Source organism: Calypte anna, chromosome 2, assembly GCF_003957555.1.
Source record: "Calypte anna isolate BGI_N300 chromosome 2, bCalAnn1_v1.p, whole genome shotgun sequence".
NCBI classification, from domain to species: Eukaryota; Metazoa; Chordata; class Aves; order Apodiformes; family Trochilidae; genus Calypte; species Calypte anna.
In genome coordinates, this window is record NC_044245.1 from 43,259,365 (window position 1) to 43,283,490 (window position 24,126).

The following is a 24,126-nucleotide window of genomic DNA, read 5'->3' on the forward strand; positions in this document are numbered from 1 at the left end:
AGTGTGTGGTCTCCATGTTTAAGTGTGGCACATGCAGCTCCTTGCTTGCTGTGGCATCTGATCTCTGTACAGTCTGCAATGAGATGTTCTGTCTGGCTATGGCTGTCACAGGTTGACAGTATGGGATATCTTGCAGCATTTCCCAGTGTTCCCTTTTTGCAAAGAAGGTGCAGGCAGTTACTGCAAGGTTTATCTCCTTGGTGTGATGGCAGGTAAGATTCTGCATGGGACTCAATCTGCACATTGGTGGACTAGCTTTCTTGAGAAACAGTGTAGCTGCTTTAGAGTCATGCTTTTCATATCATATGTTTTGGATGTGAGATAATATGCTAATGAATAACAGAGTTCACTGCCGCATAGTTTCTTTCCTTTGGATAAAAGTTCTCTCTGTAAAGAGAGAACTCTGTAAAGTTCTCTCTGTAAAACAGAGAGAAAAGGATTCTAAAACAACAGAAACAACTAGCAAGATTCATAAGGGGGGGGGGAAATGGGAACAGAGAAGAGGAACATAGCCTGAGGGCTTTCAGAGTCGTTGCACTAAGATAGTCCAGTGTCATGTTTAAATTCATTAAATGGAAACTCCTTAACATTATGCTGTCTTCTTCAGGCCCATCTGTCTAAGTTTATCTTAGCTTGTGCCACCAGTGCTGCACAAAGGAGTATTCTGAAATTTTGTATGTAAAGTTGACCAGTTCTTCAAACTGATCTTAAAATTCACCTAGCTGCAAATTCCATGCAACATAATTTAATGAAAATTTAGAGGCTTTTTTCTTGTTCAACAGAGTGAAAGCTGTAGTTAGTGACAGCTCAGAGTACTTCTGGATGTGAACAACAGAAATGGTAGAAGAAAGTGATTTGGGAAAGGTTTTTCTTGCACATAGGTACTAGTGCAAGTGGAGAAATAGTAGGCTTGAGACAGTATCCACAGTCCTGAGTTTGCCCTGTAAATGGAGCTTATATCGATGATTCCCTGAAGTCTTCTAATTCCTTAAATTACTTTTCCTCTCAAGGATGAAAGTGGTGTCCAGTCTAGGAGTTCATCTTTGTTTAATTTTTTGCTACCCCAGCCCTTACACAGGATGGGATTGTCTTTGTGAATCTTCTTAACCCAGTTTCTCAGATTTAGTTTCTAAAATGTATAGTTGGTGAGGCAACAGTAGACATTCTAACTGTCATAAGAAATTGTCAGTGGCATTTGACTGTAGTTGTACTATGAACATGATAGATCAATTTTACTGTATGAATTAACTCTCTTCACTATGAATATACTCTGCCCTGCCACCCACTTCGTTTTGCTTTGTTTTTTTCCCCTCAATATTTTTCTCCCGAGATTAGGGGCAGGAAATTAATTATTTCTTACCATATTACATGTGTTAACAATGCTGTAATTCTACTTCAGTGATGTTCAACTGTCCAGAAACATACAAATATAGCTCACTTGGTCTGAAAAACTGCTGATCAAAATCAGAATTGATTAATAATTTTTCAGGGATTTTCAAAATTTTACAAACCTGCATTTGGGACACTTTTCTATAACCTATACACACATATGCTTCCTCAGTGCTTTTTCTCTTTATATGCACTTTCCACTTAAGAGGCTATTTCTAATTTGTTTATATGTTTGATTTAATCGACTATGTTTCTTGCTGCACATGAACCTTATTACTTTGTCTAGAAGAACTTTTTCTAGCTATAGCTTGTCATGAACAACAGTGCATTGTTTGCTTTGAACATAAAATTGTTGCAATTCAAGCTGCCCCAGGTAGCAGCTTAAAACTACTGAAAGAGTAGTGTATTCTTGTAAATCCCATATTTTTCACATGAATTGACCTGAGTGTGAGGAAGTTAGACTTTTTAGAAACACACCTTCTTGTGAAGTGTTTTTTCTCACCATTTTAATCCAACATATAAAAAATATGTTAATTAGTGAAAAACTGAAAAGAATGGCTTTATTTATTCAAAGGTTATGTATTTCAGGTCTTAAAAAAAGTTCTTGTTTGTGGTATATTCAGGTGTCTGTATTTCAGTTGTATGAAAGAAATATGGGAATTAATTTTTTTGTTGTTTTGAATCTAATTATATTATTTCCATATAGATCTGTTTCTGAGCAGGGCTTGTCTGGCAATGTAATTTTAAATATGTAAAAATTTTTTTAAGCCAGAGCAATTTGTTATTCTCCAAGAAACTATCATAAGAAGAGCTGTGTTTAATGCAGTATTAGCCTAAGTAAACACAATCTGTTTTGGTTTTATGGGATATGCTGTATCACTATTATCAGCTGAGCTTTCATTTATCTTTTCAGTTCTTGACTGAAAAGACATTGACTTCTTCAATGTCTGTTGGTTGAACCTTAACTGATGTAAGGCAGGTGGATTCCACTTGCTGCCTTTAGGTATGGAAGGAGAGCAAATATGTGTGACTCTTTCTTCAAGATTTACATTCCCCTGATGGTTCTCCATTCTCTTTCTCTGTCCAGTCAGGTATTTCAGGCATTATACGAAACTTTTTTATGTGCTTTACATCTTTTTCTTCGGAGGAAACTTGATAGAATGGTTTCGGTTAGAAGGGACCTTAAAGATCTAGTTCTATCCCCCTGCATGGGCAAGGACACCTCCAGGTTGCTCCAGTAGCCTTCATATGTGGCCTTTAACACTTCCAGAGATGGAGCATCCACAACCTCCCTGGGTAACCTGTTACAGTATCTCACCACCTTCACACTAAGTGTCTAATGTAAATATACCCTCCTCCAGCTTAAAACCACTCTCCCTTGTCCTGTCACCACACAGTCTTATAAAAAGTCTGTCCCCATCTTTCCTGTAGGCCCCATTCAGGTACTGGAAGGCTGCTCTAAGGTGTTCCCAGAGCCTTCTCTTCTGCAGTCTGGACAACCCAAACTGTCTCAGCCTGTCCTTATAGGAAAGGAGCTCCAACCCTATGATCATCTTTGTGGCCTTCTTCTGGACTTGCTCCAGTGTTCCATCTCCTTCCTATGTAGATGTCTCCAGAACTGGGCACTGGGCACTCCAGGTGGGATCACATGAGAGCGGAGTGGAGGGGAAGAATCATTTCCCTTGACCTGCTGCTACACTACTTGGATGCAGCCCAGGGTATGGTTGGCTTTCTGGGCTGGGAGCACACCTTGCTGGCTCAGGTGGAGCTTCTCATTAACCAATACTCCGGAGTTCTTTTCCTTAGAACCATTCTCAGTCCATTAACAACCCAGCCTATAATTGTGCTTTGGATTGCTCTTACCATTGTGCAGGACCTTGACCTTGGCCTGTTGAACTTAATACAGTTTGCACAGGCCCATGTCTCAAGCCTGTCAGGGTCACATTTTCCATGTGCCTTAGCAGAGCCTTCAGAAAGATCTGCTCCATAATCTTGCCAGGCACAGTGGTGAGACTGACTGGCCTCTAGTTCCCCAGGTCTTTCTTTTTTCCATTTCTGAAAATGGGAGTTATGTTTCCCCTTTTTCCAGTCAGTGGGAACTTCACCACACTGCCAAGACTTTTCAAATAAGATGGAAAATGTCATTGCAATTTCATCTGCCAGTGTCCTCGGGAGCTTTAGATAGATCTTCTCCCGTCCCACAGATTTGTGAACTTTGAGGTTCTTTAGATTGTCTCAAACCTGCTCGTCTTATACAGTGGATGGATCTTCCTTCTCCCAGTCCCTGCTTTTGCCTTCTGCAGCTTGGGTGGTGTGGTGAGAGCCCTTGTCAGTGAAGACTGAGGTAAAAAAGTCATTAAGTACCTCAAGCCTTCTCCATTTCCTTCTCCTTCTTCCTGATGCATCTGTAGAAGCTTTTCTTATTACCTTCGATGTTCCTGTAGAGATTTAATTCGATCAGGGCTTTAGCTTTCCTAACCTGATCCCTAGCTGCTTGGACAACTTCTTTGCAGTTCTCCCAGGCTACCCATTCCTTCTCCCACCCTCTGAAGGCATTATTTTTACATCTAAGAGTGTCCACAAGAGTGGACAAGTGTCCTTTTTCATGTTTGTAGGTCTTCTGTCATTCTTCCCTGCCTTTTCATGATTTGAGTTGAAAATTCTGCCTTTTGTTTATCGATTCATTTTCATTCTAAATCGAAAAAAACCCAGCAATTTTTCTTGCAAAGTATGATTTAATGTCATGCATAAAAATGGATGTCAGGCTCTCATAGACTGTTATCTTTTGTTCAGTGTAAACGGAGGTGTAGTAGTAAGAATAAATGACTTGGATAAATCTGCACTTTTGACTGCAAAGGAAGCTATGGTGAGGACTGGGGAGGTACCACTGTGCATGCAAAGATACTTCTGTTCATGTTTGCCTACCTTGATAGGAAGGCATTGTTTCTGTTCAAATATGTTATGCTTGTTTGAGAAGTATTAACCTTGGGTAACTAGACTTTTCAGCCTTTCAGTCTACAGTTGTTATTGAGAATGTTGTTTTGAGCTATTCAGTGAAATATTGTAGGTAGTTCTAGCACAACTGTTGAGAGGAAGCCAGTCTTCAGTGTAGTGGTTTTGTTTCAGGTGCTGTAAAAATTGTCACTGACAGCATAATGACAGCAAATGTCCTTGATTTTGGAAAATCCTGAGCAGATTGTCATATTCTAGCTACCCATCTACATTATAATGTAAAAATACAGCTTCTCTGCTAATGGTCCTGTAACATAAAAATGAATGGTACTAGGATAGTGATCAGTAAAATGAAATCAGCGTCCACTGATTCCCAAGCTGGATGAGAGCCCTTGACAGTGACGACTGAGGTTAAAAAGTCATTAGGTACCTCAGCCTTCTCCAGCTGGACAGTTTGTTTTTTTTCTTGAATACTAAAGAAAAGAGCAAGGTCTCTTATTCTGGCTGTTTCAAAACTACTTGTGTCTGAATTTCTAGAAGTTTCTGACACTTGAGCTAGCTGTGTAGTAGAACCGTCCTTGGGCAACATCTCTGCGCTTGGAATCAACTCCAGAAGCCTATTCTAGGAGTTGGTACCTTCTCAATAGAAGAGGACTGCCATTGAAAGAAGGGACAAGTCTGTCTGCCATGAACTGTCCAGAAGTTAATTTACTGGACTGCTCGCAAGGATTTCAATGTGTATCTTTTTAGTAGGAATCTTAATTTGTTCTGCTTCACCCCTTTAAATTGGCTAGTCATCACTTGGTATAGAGGCATTAGAAGTGCCTAAAGCAAATGTGAACAGTCCCACTGATTTGTAATTAAAGTTACCTTTTTTCTGGTGTCTACCCCCTATGTATGTTTTAATTTTTTTGGTCATTGGCTCAGGATGGTATTGCAGGTCCCTGATTGAAAGAAATTAAAGGAATTAGATATGAAAGGCATGAACGGAGTATCTCTATCATATCTGACTTCCTTTATAAGCAGTGGTATCAGATTTGGTACTATTAATATGACATTATCTCTTGTAGGATAATCATGGGTCAAACCGGAAAAAAATCTGAGAAGGGACCAATTTGTTGGCGAAAACGTGTGAAATCAGAATATATGAGACTGAGGCAGCTTAAGAGGTTCCGACGTGCAGATGAAGTAAAGGTATGTTGACTTTTGGTTCTGTTGTTTAAAACATGATGCAAAAACTGATTTTCTTCTGAAGTATCAGTTGTTTTACAGTTAACACTTGCAATAAATTTCATTAAATACCTAAATAACATACTGAAAACTTGTCTAAACTCTATAACAAATGTATCATACCTGTTTAAGATACAAAATTGAATTGGGCATGCTGTGTATTAGAAGAGCAAGTATGGCAACTTCTTTAGTCACATGCGCATTCTAATTCCATTTGGAAATTAATAGCATGCCAAAACTTGGAGTCTGTAAACATGAGAAAATGATTTGAGTCAAATAAATGGAAAAGTGAACTACGCTGACCCTCACTAACTACAAAATTTGTGTGTTTGAGGGTTTTTTTTCAATCCTGTCTGGCTTTGTTTACTTATTTATTTAAGTGTTATAATGCCTTAATGTGCTAGTAGGTGAACTTGAAGTCTTTGATTTATTTGTAATCTTTACACTTTTTATTAATTTCTAGAGTATGTTTAATTCCAATCGTCAGAAGATACTGGAAAGAACTGAAATCTTAAATCAAGAATGGAAGCAGCGTAGGATACAGCCTGTTCACATCATGACTTCTGTGAGCTCATTGCGCGGGACCAGGGAGGTTGGTTAACATGAGTTGTGGTAATTCCACTTACAAGGTCATTAGCATGTTTTTGTTTTATTACTGGGAAGTTGGCTGTTTCTGTTTTGGTTTTGTTTTGTTTTGACATGACTTGGCAGCTAAGTATTTTTTGTACTGGTCTCTTAAAGAATTTATCTATCATGTAATTTAGTCATGTATATGACTTTTGGAAAGCAATAAACTGTAGCAGGCTACCTACCTTTGAGCAGCACATAAAAATGAAACTTTTTTATTTCTGGTAATACTTGGATCATACCTCAGCATCCTTTAATGAAACGGGTTTGGCTCACTGATACTGGGAGTTCAGTTTTGCTCCTGTTGGAACTGACACCCAGTGGAACAAATTAATAGTTACTTTGGTTCTTACCAAGTTAAACCACAAGTTGTGAAGATACCCACTTGATAAAGTTGTCTTTTCATTAATTGGAGTAATATAACCACAGAAGCTCTTAAATGAGTTAGTTCAGTTGATGCTCAAGCAGACTAGACACTAAATTTGTGAAAAAAAGATGCCATGATCATGATGCAATTTGAGCAACTAAACAGGCTTTCATTATGCTAGCTTGAACAGTGCTTAAGCCTCCTCCAACTTTCTCTATTCAGCCCAGGTTAATTTATTTTCTTTCTCAATTGCTCTTTAGGCACTTCTCTAAACTAGGCCCATTTGATGATGTGTAACAACTTTTCAGTAGGATGAGAATGACAAGACTTCACCATGAATAGATGAAAACAGCCAAAGCAAAAACCTTTCCCTTAAAGGAAATCTGTCAGATCTTCCTTTTCCTAAAATTTTAGTGTGTTTTAGAGGTGCATTTGTGTGCATTCAGGTTCAAATGCAAACATACAAGAAACTTTGCCCAAGTAGTTTCTTTTGTGCATGTGTGAATATGCAGTTAGTTGTGTACAGCTCTATGCCTATTATATGACACTGTAGGGTCAGAACTTGTGATAATAATTTACACATGTACATATCCAATTTTAACTTTTTTTTTTGGTTAGTACAAGTTCATTCCTCACCATAACTCTGTTTTTTCTAATTTATATTAGCTTGATGCAGTATTCTTATGTTGATTTCCTGCCTTAATTGATTTCCTGCCTGAATTGATAAAGCACACTAATTACTGCATTCAAATCTAGTCTCTGTCCTATGAATCAGAACCACAATGATTAATTTAAGATTGCCATAATTTATAATGACAGGAGTGAGAAAAATAAGTAATGTGGGGTTTAAAAGATGACCTTAAGATCTTTTTTTTTTTTTTTTTTTTTCTTCTTAATACACTGGATTTCTTTAGAGTTACACAGGGTTACACAGGGTTAGAAGCTTAATGACCTGAGGGGAAAGGTTTTGTGAGACCTTTTGTGTGTTTGGTGAAGACTGCAGGGTGTTGCTGGTGGCAGAGGTTTTCTTCAACAGCTACTCCTGTCAACGTCAACCAGAGACTGTAATGTGTCTGATGCAAGCCTAATAAATGTTAAACTGAGTTCCATACCAGAATAGCAGGGCAACATATCTGAGACTTAGCACCGAACACTTTGAGTCACTTTGACATAGCTCATTTGTCAGCCTGAGACTTCTAGTTCCAGAGATAAAAATTACTTTTTTATTTTTATATTTTTCTTTAAAAATACACAAAAAATGCTAGATAGCTACTAGCTAGAAAATTAAACAATAAATGGGAATAAAGCACTAAAATTAGACAGTGTCTTGAGTATTTATATACACAGCAGAAATCTAATTTAATTTGCTACAAATAAAAAAGAAAATAAATAAATCTGGCTTGTGTCGTTCTGCTGGGGTACTGTCTCTGTATGCTGTTTGTTACATTACTTTGTGTATTTCTTTAGAAATGTGAAGCTCTGTTCATCTTTCCCTTCTGGAAAGGAGAAAGATCTTTTGTCTCCACTTCCTTTTTTCCTTTCAGGTAGCTATGATAGCTGTTCTAAACTTTGTTTTAACTACCTTCCTTAGCTTTGTATGTTCCTGTCTGCTTTTGTTTATAACTTTTTTTCAGAATTCCTCATACTGCTGTCCAAGTATTTGAGAAAAGAGAAAAGTTCATTTGTGTCTGTTAACTGTTGAATAGATGGAAGAATACTCTAGAAGCTGTCTGTGTTTTTATGGCATGTTCATCCTTTGGAGGCTACAGAAACATCTGAATCTAAAAAAGAAAAAAAAATAAAATTACGTAGCTGAAAAACTCATTAACTCATTGATATATCCAGAGCTGGATATTAATAGTTAATTTTCATTTTTCTGTTGTAAGCATAATCAAAGGCTTGAGGATAGGATAAACAGACAATGATGGGGAAACTTGGCAGGAATTTGCAAGACACATAGAGAATTTATTTCCAGAAGATGTCTTACTGGCATTACAGTAAAAAATTATTTTCTTAACATAAAAACTACATGATTTCTGCAGTGTATTGCTCTGGAGCCAGGGGAATTCTGTTGCTTCTCTGGTGGTTTCAGTAAATACTCTAACATCAGTGTAGCAGCAAGAGTATAAAATCTGCTTTGAGATACCAAACGTGATTTGTAATGAAGGTTAAACACTATTAGTAAATACTATCACAACCATTTGTTAAATGGAAAAAACATCATGATCTATTAGTAAAGGTATTGACTTAGAAGTCATTCTTTTGTGTTTTTTCCTACTAAAAATTTTTACTATTATGCCCTAAAAATCCTCAAAGGCTGATACGGCCAATTCACTTTGAATTTTGTACATTGTAAAAAGTGTTCTTCTGTGACTTTTTTTAAAATTTTTGTTTCTGATGTTGCTCTGTTAAGTGTAACTTGAACTTCTTATTTCAGTGCTCTGTTACCAGTGACATAGATTTTCCAAAACAAGTTATCCCACTGAAGACTCTCAATGCTGTTGCTTCTGTGCCTATAATGTATTCTTGGTCTCCTCTTCAACAGAATTTTATGGTAAGTTTAAGCAAATGCTGGAAGTAGAAATGTATGAAGAAAAGGAAGGTGTTAATTTTAGGAACAAACCAGAAAAAACCTGCTGCCAGTAACCTCCTTACCTTTTTGATATTGGTTATAATCAGTTATAATCAGAAGTTATAATCAGAAGTAGGCTCCCCCAAATAAAATACAAAAAATAACTTCGATTGCAAACTAAACCTCTGTCTTCAATGAACTCAAGTATCCTAAAACCTTGTAGTAAAGAGAATCTAAGTTTGTTTATTTCAGGTGACCAATTGTCACACATGCCATTTAACAAATGGGGATTTATTTGAAAGCATATAATTACTGTAATGGCAAATGTTTTCTGAGGGAAATGACAGTTGACCAACATACCTGTAGCAGAGTATTAATTCTTATGGCATAAAGAGAACTTAATCCTGAAATAGTCTCCCCATGTAATGGTCATTCTTCTATTGGAAATTGGAATAGCCTTTTCTTCTTATTAATTTCACTTTATGCAGAAGCCATAATGTCAGACTTTTCTTGTAGATTAGGTATTTGACTTATTTGAACAGCTTAGCTTGCTACAAGCCTTTGTCACATCATTTGGTACCCGATTGCATTTGCAATCTGGCTATTATGGTAATAATCATAGCCAAATGATGTAAGTAACCAGTTTGTGTAAGTAATCAGTATGAGTGCAGAGTTCTTCCACACATTTTTTTACTTGCTTTTAATTCACCAGTGTGGAATCGTGATCAGCAGGATTTCCTTAACATGTATTTCCTTAACAATAGAAGGTCCTTCTGTTGTATTGGAAGACACAGCTTAGTATCAAGGTCCATAAATTGTAGTGAGAAAATGTGGGAGTATTAATACTATTAGTCTATATGCAGACACCAAAAAATTGTGGAGCTTACAGTAAGTTGTGAGGCATGTTTCTGTGCTTACTGTTTAGACAACTTGAGTCCTTTTGTTTAATATTTCTGACCTCTGGCAAAACAATGAAGAGGTGTTTTCCATTGCACATTACTGTGGAAAAGAACAAAGGGAGAATAGATTTATGAAATGCAAGCATCCCAAAGCTTGGTAGCATACTGTGTTTCAGTAGTAGAAGCTTTTGTGGAAACTCAGTGTTGAGTTTAGTTTTAAGAGTTAGTGTCAGTATTGTGAGCAAATCACTGTTGAGCAAAGACGAGGGTTTTGTTTTATGTATCTAGTTAATTAGTGAAATCAGTTAGTTAGTTGTGATAGCGAGACACTTGTTGATAGTGAAAATAGCAAAGCAGAAATGGTGCAAATTGTGCAAACACAATTTAAAATTGTTTGATTGTAAATGTTGTTACTAGGTAGAGGATGAAACAGTTTTACATAACATTCCTTATATGGGAGATGAAGTACTTGACCAGGATGGTACCTTTATTGAAGAACTGATCAAGAACTATGATGGAAAAGTGCATGGAGACAGAGGTGAGCCCGAACACTCAGGTATACTAATCACTTATTTCTGCATACATAATTGTTTTCAGTGTTGCTTGTTAAGGCTTAAGGCTTGATTCAGTAGTATCTTTAGATGCTAGCAGTATCTGGTAGTATCTCTAGATGATTGATGTCACTTGTATCTCTAGAATCTCTACACTGTATAAACATTGGTTGTGACAGACTTCCTTATTTTAAATATATTGTTTTGCGTCTTTATAAGGCTGAAAAATGTTAAAGTGGTACTATGGAGATATTAAACACATTAACTTTTTCTCTAGACCATACAGCGATTCATCATAATGCCTAGGTGCAACCTGAAGTTCTTGGTATTCAATTTTATGCTCACAGCTTTGGAATATAAATGTCCCTGTGTGTGTCTCACTTAGCAGAAAGTGGCAGGAATATGCAAAACTGGTAACAACAACACTTGCAAGTGTAATTTGGTAGAATAACTTCTGGCGGGCTTTTTCTTTTTAATAAGGAAATATTAGCTATTTAAAAATCTCTGTTCTATGAGTCAACTTAAAGAATAAAGTTGTATCCTACTGTTGGTATGCTATATATGTAAGTAATCTTAGTCGCAGTTCATCTCCTATTCTGTGTTGGAGCTGGACTACATGCAATGTCATCAGTCTTTTAGTTTGCTGAAGTCTCAGTGAAGTAGCAACCTTTCACTTGCTGTATGTGCTCACTCAGAGCTGACTTATGCAAGCCTGAACTTCACAGTCATCAAGGTTTCTCTGATTACTCTTGTTTGCCCCTTCACAGAAACATTATCCACCCACACTCCCCACCCCACAAATTAACCCTGAGAAAAAGAACTACATTTTTGAGTTCATTGTATGACACTCATGAAGGTTAAGCCTGTGATTCAATAACAAAGCTATTCAATCCTATGTCAGTCTTATTAGTGTCCTGAAGATAGCTGGTGCCTTTATATTTCATGAAAAACATGAAATGTTTCATGAGGTTTTGACTTTGGATATTTTCACAGATTTACTGATTGCTGACATCTGTCTGAGAGAACTGATTATGTCATAATAGCAACATTACTAGTAAATGTCTTTGATTATTGATTTAATTTATTATTAGATGAGTCTAGCTTTAACATTAATCTTGTTTCACTTTCCTGAATTACGAGTTTATGTTGGCAGTTAGTGTTATTATGGACCTTCAAAAGGATGTCTCAAAAGCAGAAAGATGGGTCTTTAGTTTCCCAGTAACTATAATTCTTTTGTGACTCTAATTAAATGTAAATGCTATGGGGAATCTGTAACCCAGGGGCATGCCCATGTAATTCTGTAATTGCAGTTTGGTGAGAGAATTTTCCACTAAAAATTGTGCTAAGAATTCAGTTTAAAACTTTCAAATGAAGTACCTGCCTGTATTTATTGTCTAGATAGGAATAAAACTATTAGTTTCCTTCAAATTAGAGTTTGAAACCCAGCCCCTGTCCAGGTTAAAAAGGATGGTGATAAACACTAGAGTTCCCACACAGTTCATGGTTATTTTAAAAAAAATTATAGCAGTATTTGTCAACAGTAACAATAGTTTTCCTCTCTGCAGAAACACCTTACCTGAATTTCACAGTGGAATATAAGATAACAAGGAGATGCATGCAGCATCCTTCTGTTTGGAATTATTTGTATATAACTATTCATTTTTTATCAGCTTGCTAGTGGGGTCTGTAGTGAGGAACTGGGTGCTACAGAACTACCAATCAGAAATCTCTCAGGAGATTCCCTAGCATAGCTAGGAATAGCTTTATAGACATTAATTTCTAGGCTGGCTTAACTCAGCCGTGTTTGAATAAGGATTCTGGCATAAAATCTCTTAAATAGTTTAGTGATTGAGTAATTTTTAAAAATTTTATTTTATTCAAAGGAAGGGAAATTTATTTATATCGACTTGTATGAAGGAAGTCAGGAAAATAAATTTTTCAACAAGTTTCCTTCCCAGTTGTCAGTCTAAGAAATAAATACTGAATATTTTTCTCTCTTCTCAGTTCATACATTGAAACTAAGAGGGAAAATACAAATTTTTTTTCATAAATTACTGCATTTGCTATAATTTAATTGAAATTCAGGGAGGACTGAAAATATATATAGAAAATATTTCGTAAACACCTTGTGCTTTTCTGTTCACTTCCAATTTTGCTGAATTTCAGAATGTGGATTTATCAATGATGAAATATTTGTTGAGCTGGTCAATGCACTTGGTCAGTATAGTGATGATGAAGATGATGATGATGGAGATGACAATCCTGATGAAAGAGATGACAAGCAAAAAGATCGGGAAGGTAACAGGATAGGTATGTCTGTTAGCAGACTTAAAAAATAAACAAAAATTATTTTTATTTAATCACTAAATAAATTTGTTCAAACTCTTCTACCTGATAGTTTTTAGCTCCATAGTAGCATCATTTTCCTCATTCCCTTTGCCATTTAGTTCAGGAGTTGTACAGAGAACACTACACAAGGTACTTTTGCCAGTTTTTGTTCATGGGCATAAATGAGACAGTCAAATGAAGCAACAGTAATCTGGATATCTGTCTATTAAATGTTTTTATGCTCCTCAGAAAATGAAATATTGTCCTATTGTAGGCAGAGTTCTGAATTGCCATCTCCATCTGCTGGTGAAATAGTGGTTTATCCAAATTTTACTAATAGACTTAGAAGGAAAGATGACAATGAAGTTTAAGTTGTCTGTGAATTAGAAAGAATACTTTTTTTTTTCTAAAAATTTAGATTTTCATGAAGTCTCCCTTTCTTTCAATACCTCCTTGAAAGTAGCAAATGAGCGGAAATATTTTTTCTGTTTTTCCAAAGTTTTTGCTTATTTGACAGACAAAGAAAGCCACCCACCCCGGAGATTTCCTGCTGACAAGATATTTGAAGCCATTTCCTCAATGTTTCCAGACAAGGGTACAGCAGAAGAATTAAAAGAGAAGTAAGAAAGTATTTCTTGGGATACATTGCTATGTTGCTTCATGAAATTAAGATTTCTTGGCTTCATTAAATATATGTTGATTAGGAATGGTCTTTACAGATGGGCTCTGTGGCAGTTGTATAACTTCTGCAAGTGATGCTTGAAGGGAATTGGCTGTTCCCACCAAGTCAAAGGAAACAGAAGTGTTTATTAGCCTGCCTTTCAAACTGTTAAAGTGGATGCTTGCATGTGTTTAATAATCTTTGTTATTTTTTTGAAGTGGTAAAATAAAAGTTGCTGTTTAAAAAAAAACTTTCCTTTTTGGAGTTAGTGAGTGATACTGAGTAATTTATAAAAGGAGATTATAGTCCAGAAAAAAAAATGCATTATTTCCTAGCCAATTTATTATTTGTATTAATGAGTATGAAATTAATAACATGTTGTGTCACTGATAGATTGACCTTTCCAGCTGGCATATACTTCTTTAATTTTTAATTCTTTTTGTCCCTTGAAATGCAAAGTGTTGCTGCAGGAAAAATAAAAAAACTGGGTTTGTTTTTTTTTCCCTTTAATTTATTATAATGAATAAATAACTTCTATTTCTTTATTTTAAGATACAAAGAACTCACTGAGCAGCAGCTTCCTGGAGCTCTTCCTCCTGAATGCACACCAAACATAGATGGACCAAATGCTAAGTCTGTTCAGAGGGAGCAAAGCCTGCACTCTTTTCACACACTCTTCTGTAGACGCTGTTTTAAATATGATTGCTTCTTGCATCGTAAGTACAATTATGATTGTTGTATACCTCTTGTATACCTCTTATTTTTTTGCATGTCAGAATACTTAAAAGTACCTTAAAATGCAGTACCAAAGGAAGGAAAGAGAAGAAAAAACCAAAAGCAGCAATGGCTAAGGTTGACAAAAACAGCTTGACCATGTTGATGGCATCATTTTGCAGTGAGAACTGTAGTTAAAAAACCCGAGTGCTCCTGTTTGGGGTAGTTTGTTATTCCTTCACATAGAATTTCTAATTGGATTGGCCTTTGACATTACTTCTCTTACAGTCCTTAAGAAAACTACATTGGTTTTTACTACTGTTTCTGTGGTAGACAGTTTGTATATGGAGAATGGAACATATTTCTCCATTAAAATATCTTACTATTCATCAGACTCGCTTCACTTTCCAGCTAGGAGAATGAACATCCTTTAACAGTTCTTGAGTCTTTTATTCTCTCAGGTTACTTTCTAGCCAGTTTACTTGTACCTGGTGATTTGATGAAGAATTGTTTCCGACAGTTGAATTTTAGAAATTGCGACATTCTTCCCACTGAATCGCTTTTCATGTTGTCCCTTTCTTTTGAGGGAAGGATTTAATAAGAGCATTACCAATGATGTTTCCATTTGCAAAGTGTGAAGAATAAGAGAAATTCTGAAGTGCTATTTGAGACAATTCTGTCTCTGAGAACAGAGTCAAATGTAAAGGGTCGTATATGAAGTGGTTTCAACTTTTAGTACAAGTTGAAACTTGTATTACAATGTCCTCTCTTTCAAATTTATTTTCTCTTTTAACTGTTTATTTGCATGTTCCACTGTGAGTATGCATGCATGTTAATTTGGAAATCCTTGTGCTTTGTCAGTAGTTTCTGATTGTACTTAAAACTTAATGCTTTGCATAGTGCTGCTGCTTTTTTAGTATGCTTTGGTTGCCTTTCAGTTTGAGGAAGAACTGAAGTTGTTCTCAGATGGGCGTAGAGAGGGAAGCTTTTCTTTTTTCCTAGTTTCCTTAATATTTGTGGCTTTTGAACTTAGGTCTGTTGGTTACTCTCTCCTTGTGTTCTACTGGCAGACCTTGCTTGAAAATAGAAAAAGAACCTCTTCTGAATGATAAAGAAAAATGAGTTTCTGGACATGTAGATGCTGCCTTGTTCAGCCAGCTTCAGTAGTGTTTTGTGGAGCTGTAGTTTTTTTTTACAAATATCTTAGTTGCCTGGATGAATCGTTCCAAGAAGATGTATGTGCAGCCTTAGTCTGTAAGACAGGGAAGAGTGAAGCTGTATGCTGCCTCTTGGCAAATCCATTTGTCTGGCAGTGGTTTTAGTTTTTGACACTCTCAGTGGTCTAGCAGGAAGACTGAGTAGTTTTGCTTCTTCAGAAGAATTTTGTTTTTTAAGTCAACAAGAAAGCATTGTCCAGACAAACTTTTTTTAGTAGCACCCCAGAAAATTTTGGGTATGTCTGCAGCAGTGGTTCTAGCCTGCTTTTCTCACATATATTTGATTACTTATGTAGCTTGTATGGATTTAACTTTTGTAGTAATTTTTTGCAGATTGTCAGAAGTAGAATTGAGAGGATTCACAGACCATGTTTTGGTAACTGCTAATCTGGGGAGCCTGGTATTACCAGTCCACAGTTTTGAGGCACCAGCTCTGTGAGTCTTTTCTTTTTAGAGCTGTGAAGGATAGGTTCATAGTGTTCATTTTGATGTATTCTTTAGTGCCATATTCAGCCAATTACAAAGTCCAGAGTCATGTCACTGATCAGCTGAAAGAACTTGGTTCTCTCATTAGCAACATCCTTTAAACCAAAAGCATTGTGCCTCTGTGCCCTCTCTCTCTGTGTTAATAACCTTCAGATGAGAAACAAGATATTTATGCTAAAAGATTACCTAAGGTCTTTTTGCTGATTTTTTTAAGTTCCTTAAGCCAGTATTCTTTCCAAAGTGGTGTATGTCCACGGCTTTATTATAAACCAGGCCTTGTACTTTAAAAGGCCCAAACTTTAAATCGTCTCTTCTGGTTTTCAAGGGCATAGCAGAATGAAGGAAGAGTAGCATTTAACACTGTGGAGGCATTCAGGAGGTACCTTGTGTCTATATGGAGCATGAAATTACTGGTTATTGATAATCTGTTCCATGGCAGTTTATGCATTACCCATTGACTATGTAGCCTCCAGACTGGACACTCAATGTAATAAACCAGTCCTTCTGTCACTATTCCTTGGAGACATATCCAAATCCCACTTCTGTGCTGCTTTGTGTCCATTGTTTTCTTCTGCTTTTGTCTGTCCTAACACCAAAGGATAAGGATTGTTTTCTATCTGTCTATGTGTCTGTCTAGAGATAGGAATTTATCAGTTTCAAAACTGAGTTGGTTGTATGAACTCTTTGATTTCTCTGGAATTTTAACTGTTGGTCAAACTCCACCAGATGCATTGCTGAGAACGAATTAGAAAGATTACTCTGGTTATTGGAATGCTGCAGCAGAAATTTTCAGTGTCTCTACAATTTAACTTTTAAAATAAAAGTCAGTGACATTTCTAGCAACCCTAATCAGGTGCCCTTATATTCTATCTCATGCACTTGCCAAGCACTGGAGGATTATGCGCTGGCTTCTGCAGATGACATTTTTGATTGATTACTTGGGTAACAAGGTGGGCTACAGTGATCAGATTTGTACTTCAAAAGGCAGAAATCTCTAGAAAGGCATAGAAAATTTTAAAAATACAGGAATTCTGTTATGTCTGGTTTTGATTTTGTAATTCCCCCTCTAAGATTCAATTTTTGTTAAGATTAGCCTTATTTTATGGAATTTCAAATCTTTGTTCTAGAACATTTGAGTCAAATACTGGGAAAGCTATTCAATTTTTAACATGTCAAGTCCCCTTGACGAGCTGGCAATCCCTTTATGTGCAGGTGATGACATTACTGAAAAAAGTTGTATACCGACTTCATTTGCTGACAGCAAGGAGTTATGCCTAAATATCTGGACTAACAAAGAATTTAGAAGAAGGAAAAACGTCAGGTAGGGAGAATTTCCCAAATAGCTTTACTGTAAAGCAAACGTACGTTTCAGGCTAAACTGTTGCCTGTGTACTTTCACAATATGAAAACATGAGAATTGAGTCTGTGAGGAATGAGACAGGTCATAAATCTCATAAGATGAAAAACATTCTTGGTGAATCAGTTTTAGAATGACTTTTGTCAAGAAATTATGGAAAAAGTATGGAGCTGAGGTATTTAGGAAATTCTGCAAAGTTTTTTTTTTTTAATTTACTTTTTGTATTGGCAAGATTGATAATACAGCTATACAAATAGTTTTATTGTTGTCTTCAGTCTTTTATTGGTAACAAGCCTCCCAAAAAACCTCACAGCCACAGTGGTAGATTCTGGTTATAGTTGTCAATACTATATTATTTCAGGTGTTTTTGAAAGAGTGGAATACAAGATACAATTCTAATATTACACATATAGTGTATTTCTGAGGTTTTCTTGGTTTAAAAAGTCACAACTTTATTTTTATTTTTTCCCACTGTATTACCAACTAAACATTTTTTCATTGTCTAAAGAAAAATACTTTTTTTAAAAAATAAACACTCCTCCTAGGACCTTGCACAAATAACTTTTGAGAGAAAAGTTTGCATCTGCAAATAACATGTAGAAAGAATAGTTTTCATTTCTGCACATAGCTGCAGTCTGATATGGATCATAGCTTGCAAATGTTTTACTATTCTTTTGCATTGTTTCAAGTTTATTTTCCTTGTGGTATGAAGAGAGGGTATAAATTATGTGGAAAAAAAAAATCTGAAGGAATGTAATGGTATATAGTATGCAAATTTGAAGATGCGTTGTTGAAAAATATTTAGGTTTCCCCCCCCCCACTTTTGGGTGGGGAGCTCCTACCATTTTTTGTTAGAAGCTGGGAAAAGGTGAAATAATTTTATATTAGATTGCAAGGTTTCTTTGTTATTTAACATATTTTACAGAATGTACGAACACTTGAAGGGTATGTGAAACATATAAGAAGTGTTATTCCATGTAAAGGCTTTTAACTGGAATGTGGGGGATGAAAGAATGCCAGTAGCAACCGTATGCATAAATGACATTCCTATACCTGCTTGCAAATAATTTTTACCTATCTATATATCCATATGTGAAAAAGCGACACTTTTCTGTTTCTAGATCTATAAAATCTAATGTATTTTTCTGGAGAAAGTCATGCAATACTTAGTGATATTTTAGTATTGTTTATAACTTTTTAAGAAAGCCTTGGAAGAAAACATTGCTCCCCTGAGGTTCCCATGTGTTCCTCTCATTAATACAGGAATAACATTATAGAATTTATTACTCAGTTTCCAGTGTCCCATCCCTTATGAGAAGGGAGCATGAAGTGGTGGTTCCAAGATGTATTTTTTTCACCAAAGAAGCTGTCTAACATGCTCTTCAGCACTGATCACCCTTCCTGCCTGGGCCATATAAGTGCTTATGGAGCTACTCTGCAAATCATTGACATGAGGTCTGCTTTTAAAAACTTGGTGAAGACAGATGTGAGCTCTGCCCACATTCCTTAAGAGGGAAGAAACTAAATTTTTAAAGCTTAGTCTTGAAAGCATAGTGGACTCTCATAAAGGAAGCCTTGTGCACAATCTAGAAATATGTATAGAAAATCCTATGGTGGTGGCTTATTGAAGGATAAGGATACGTGTGTAGTGTTGGTACAGAACAACCCTTATGTAAAAGAGGAAAGGAATTCATCTTTCATTTGGAACATTAGCACTTTGTATTCACTGGGTATAAAAATCTAACTAAGTTACAGTTGCCTGATGCAGCTGTGGTAAAACTGCAGCATAAGTGCTTTTACAGTTCTTGGGAATAATGCATTTTCAGACAGGCATCTTCTGTAGGCCTAATCATGGAGGATTAGGAAGCAGAGAGCACTGAGTAGTGTGTGGTGGAATTTTTGGTTGCTTTTTTTTTTTTTTTTTTTTTTTTAACTTGATTACTTTCTCCATTTTTGTTTCTTGCAGTTGTGTATGCTGCTGTTAGCACATTTAGGGGAAAAAATGTATTTATTGATACCTATCATTTATACATAAAAACAAACAAACAAAAATATTCCTTGAGCACGGACAATTTTTTAAAAAAAGACAATTGCAAAAAACTTAGTGGTAGTTCAGAAAGCTCCTAATATAGTTTAGAAACATTTGTATATGAGTTCTGGTCAGTCTAGCTACTGGTTTTCCAGGCTACAGTGAAGTAAGGGATATGGTAGAGTTCCTAAGACTTCTAGCAAAAATCAGTTTCTGTGAAAACGTCCTGCTGGGAGGCAGGGGTTGCATGGGGAGAAAACTGGTAGAGATGAGCTCTAGCAAAGGGAATAAATAGGTAGGAAACGTGGCCATCGTGTTATAAAAGTGCTTCTGTTGCATCTGTAAATGTAGCCAATTCTGTTTCATGACTGAGTTCTGCAACTTATACAGCGTCCATCAGCTTTGCATGAGCAGACACTTCTCTGCAAGTTGCATACAACTGGCTGTTCTGAATCCATAGAGACTGTGAGATGCTAACTTGTTTTCACCCTTCAGCTTGTCAGCTTACTTCCTGTCAGCTTAGTTGGAGTGCTGATAACAAATAGAGCAATAGTGCTTATTATGTGTCCTCAGTAATAAATGTGTGTGTGTTCATTACCTTCTCAAAAGTGTGTGGGGTTAGATTTTTTGACAAGATAGAAACTGAACTCTTGAATCTTATGGATTAGAGGTGATAATGTATTACTAGGAGAAGTCCTGAATAATACTGTTTAACATAGTAATGGACGTAAAATCTGTTCTCTTTGTTGGGAAGGGAGACATAGCAAGTCTTCCTCAATACATGAAACAAATGTGATGATTTTCTTCACTGATGTAAATGGGCATATACAAAACTTAGCCATGTACTTTGTGTATTTAAGTGGTAAGTCAATGTCACTTGTTGGGTGTTACTTTGTTGTGGTTTTTTCCACTTGCTATAATTTTTATTCTGGTATAAGTAAAGACTTGGTAAACTTTGTGTTTTGGATACTATTTGGTGTTAGATCTTTAAACATGTTTCTTATATTAAAACTTACAAATATTCATTTTATTCAACAGCATTCCATGCAACTCCTAATACTTATAAACGAAAGAATACAGAAACAGCATTAGATAATAAACCCTGTGGACCACACTGTTATCAACATCTGGTAAGATAATTTCATATGCTAGAATTCACTAAGTGCTAGTGCTAGCTAGCTAAATTTAGTGCCAAGGACATGTGGGATCTGTGAGGGGCACTTCCAGTCATGTATGTTATCTTCAGTTTCTGCCAAGGAGTTAATTTCCAATCTGCAAATGAAAGTCTAAAAAGGAATAATTTTTAGCTCTATTAGATGTAGCCTGAGATATATATAGGGAAGAAAGACTATTACCTCCTAATAATGTGTTGCTGCTGTCCTGTCTGGTTGAAGAACTGAGTTTTACAGACTTAGCTCTCTCATAAGCTATATCACAACTAAAAGCTGTTTTAGTTTGCCAAAGGTAGATTCCATCTAGAATTCATGCTCTTAACAAACACCAGGAAGATTAAATATTTATTAATATAATTTTAAATCTCTCATAATCTCTTAAATTTTTTTCTATGGCATGTATCCAGTCTAAAAACTTTCTACACAATTAGATATCCCTTTTTAATAGAAAAAGAATTACTGGTGATTGTATTTTAAAGTGTAGAACACATGCTGTTTAAGCTCTGTATATGAGAAGAGTTCTTATATTTTGAAGGGTATTTTCTGTGGGAAATTCTAATTTTTTTCTATTATCTAGGAAAATAGAAATTTACTACTGAATTATTTTTCACTTGGCAGCCAAAATGAACTGGAACTGAAATACTGACATAAGCACTTTGTAAATGAAGGTTATTTGTTTTTCATGATGGCATCAAAAGTATTTATTTTCATGGTTAGAGTACATTTAACAGAAAATTGTGTTCATGATAGTTTGTAGACGGATGCAAAGTTACACAGTATGCAAGTAGAATGCATTTTGCCCTGATCCCTGCCCGGAGATGAAAACTCTTTAATTTTTCCCCTTAAAATTACAACATTTTGTGTTCAGGAAGGTGCAAAGGAGTTTGCAGCTGCATTGACTGCAGAGCGTATAAAGACACCGCCAAAGCGCCCGGGTGGCCGCCGAAGGGGAAGGCTTCCAAATAACACCAGCAGACCTAGCACACCAACAATAAATGTGTTGGAATCTAAAGACACAGACAGTGATAGAGAAGCTGGAACTGAAACTGGAGGAGAAAACAATGATAAAGAAGAAGAAGAAAAGAAAGATGAAACATCCAGTTCCTCTGGTGAGACTAGAGAGTGCTTCTTTATTCAATAACCTGCAGTGCTTGAGAGGATTGAAAAAACCCAAGTCCAGCCATGAGATCCTAGAAACCTGTGTATTTGCTATATATGAAACTGAGTGAAAATAGAGAATAACAATGAGTTTAATCAAATAGTTCTATATAAGAAAATTTCCTTCTTTGGAAATTGTCTCTATTTACGTATAGTGGTGAGATTGTGTGGTGAGATTATTTTCAATAGCTATTGCTACCTAATTTTTAACTTCTTTAAGAGGTATGTGAAAAGTGCGGTTTTGTTGTGGCACTTAAATTAAGAAACAACAAAATCCTGGAGTATTTTTAACTACAGCTAATAATTTAACAGTTTTAAGGGCTGTGTAGAATTTTTTAAAAGTAAGCCTTACGTTGACCCTTACTCTCAATTATGTGTTGCAGAAGCAAATTCTAGGTGTCAAACACCAATAAAGATGAAGCCAAATATTGAACCTCCGGAGAATGTGGAATGGAGTGGTGCAGAAGCCTCAATGTTTAGAGTTCTTATTGGCACCTACTATGACAACTTCTGTGCAATTGCCAGACTGATTGGGACCAAGACATGCAGGCAGGTAAGAAAGGAAGCTACTTAGGAAGGATCATAAGAGTTTTACTTTTAAAACTGAAGTATAGAAATACTAGTATTAATTACTAAAAGAGAAAATTAATTCATTTTCTTAGTTTCCCCAAGAATGCTATGATCCAGAATTCATGCCACAAGTATGTAAAAGTTAGTTTTAAAACTGTTTTTAAATTAAATTTACAGGAGATTTAAATTAGGCTATCTGTTCTTAAATGACAAAAATAACCCACTTTAAATATATTGAAAAGACACTATGACTGGATATAACCTCTAAGTTGTTGGTTGGAGGAAATCATACTAACTTAGAAAATGAGCAACTTTCTACTAGTGAGAGATTTATCGTGGATGTATTATGGTATCTCTTGTTAGGTGTATGAGTTTAGAGTAAAGGAATCTAGTATTATTGCTCCAGTCCCTGCTGAAGATGTTGATACTCCTCCCAGAAAGAAGAAAAGGAAACACAGGTAAATCTGTTACTAAATAACCTTAGCATAACAATAAATTTGAGATACAGGGGATTAGAACAGAAAGTATTTTGGAGGAAAAATCATGCATATCTTTTGCTTCCGACTACAAAATTTGCAGCAATTAAAAAAAAAAGATGTTTTGGTTTCAGACAAAAGTCTTAGTGCATTAGCAAGAATAACCTTCCACTTCCCCTTTCCCTTCTTTTTATTCTCTGTAACAGTCAGATTCTTATTCTTGCAGATGTATTGCTGAAAGTAGTCAAGCTAAGTTTAGATTGTAAATACTCTACTTAGGACATTCAAGATAACTGAGTTATAATTGTGTTTGCAGCAATTAATATTAAATTTACATGTATTATAGTATTCAATAGTGGTTATATGTTATTTTGTAAATTAAAAATCATGGGGTTTTTACAGTGTATCCAACATAAGATTCAAATGATCAGTAAGCAAAATAGCAAACTAGTACAATTGCTTTTTTTGCAAGAGAGACTGTTACTTCGTATCATCCCAATACCAAGTTCATTATCAACTGGAACTAAAGAACCAGGTTAACAAGTTACTAATTGAATTGAAGCTGCAATGAAGAACTGAATCAAGGTTTTTGCTGGAGTGACAAGGGCCATCTGAAACAATTTCTGTTGAAATTGTCAAGTGGTGACTATTGTCTGCCACTGAAATGTGTTTTTCTTTGAGAATCCTGAAGTTTGAAAAGTACGACTCCATGATTATTTTTATTCCCAGGAATAAGAATATAGGAGATAAAAAGCTGACTGAAAATTGGTAGGCATTAAGTGCATTTTTTTCCACAAAGTTTCCTGTTACTCCCTGTACTCATTTTCTTCCAGGTTTATTCTTTCAGTTCTTCTCCCATAAATTCTTGCTTCTGTTTTATATTGTTAAAGTGTATTATTTCTGGGCTTAGTGAAATTCCTGGTACTGGCTTGAAGACAGTATTGACGTGAAGTAGAATGTTTCTACTCTGAATCAGACTTTATAGAATGGTTTGGATTGGAAGGGACCTTAAAGATAATCTAAGTGCCTAATCCCCTCTGCACGGCAGAGACCCCTCCCACTAGATCAGGTTGCTTAATGCCCCATCCAACCTGGCCTTGAACTCTTCTAAGGGGAGGGCACCCACAACCTTCCTAGGCAGAAGGAAGCTACAGGTGAGTAAGAAGAGATCTGGCACAAGGTAGGGTCAGAGCAGTGGAAGTGGAAAGAATACCTCAGCACTACTAACTCTAACTAGGATACTTACCAGGCTGCTGACTATATATATTTTTGGAGTAAAGAAACTGAGCCATAATTTGGCAGACTAGGCAGATTACATGTTTCACATTCCTGCATTTAAGTCCCAAATCCTGTTCTTGTTCTAGTACAAAA

The 24,126-nt window shown here is 36.0% G+C and overlaps 1 protein-coding gene across 1 annotated transcript in view; it reads left to right on the forward strand.

Annotated features, from left to right (window-relative positions):
* The window catches only part of EZH2 (enhancer of zeste 2 polycomb repressive complex 2 subunit), a 49,061-nt gene that overhangs the window by 12,381 nt on the left and 12,554 nt on the right, over positions 1-24,126 (forward strand). The window contains exons 2-12 of the mRNA XM_008504387.2: positions 5,412-5,535; positions 6,035-6,163; positions 9,003-9,119; positions 10,454-10,574; positions 12,754-12,897; positions 13,433-13,535; positions 14,129-14,292; positions 20,418-20,509; positions 21,420-21,660; positions 22,093-22,262; positions 22,643-22,737. Coding sequence (XP_008502609.2) covers positions 5,412-5,535; positions 6,035-6,163; positions 9,003-9,119; positions 10,454-10,574; positions 12,754-12,897; positions 13,433-13,535; positions 14,129-14,292; positions 20,418-20,509; positions 21,420-21,660; positions 22,093-22,262; positions 22,643-22,737 — 1,500 coding nt within the window. The remainder of the gene's footprint in view (positions 1-5,411; positions 5,536-6,034; positions 6,164-9,002; positions 9,120-10,453; positions 10,575-12,753; positions 12,898-13,432; positions 13,536-14,128; positions 14,293-20,417; positions 20,510-21,419; positions 21,661-22,092; positions 22,263-22,642; positions 22,738-24,126) is intronic.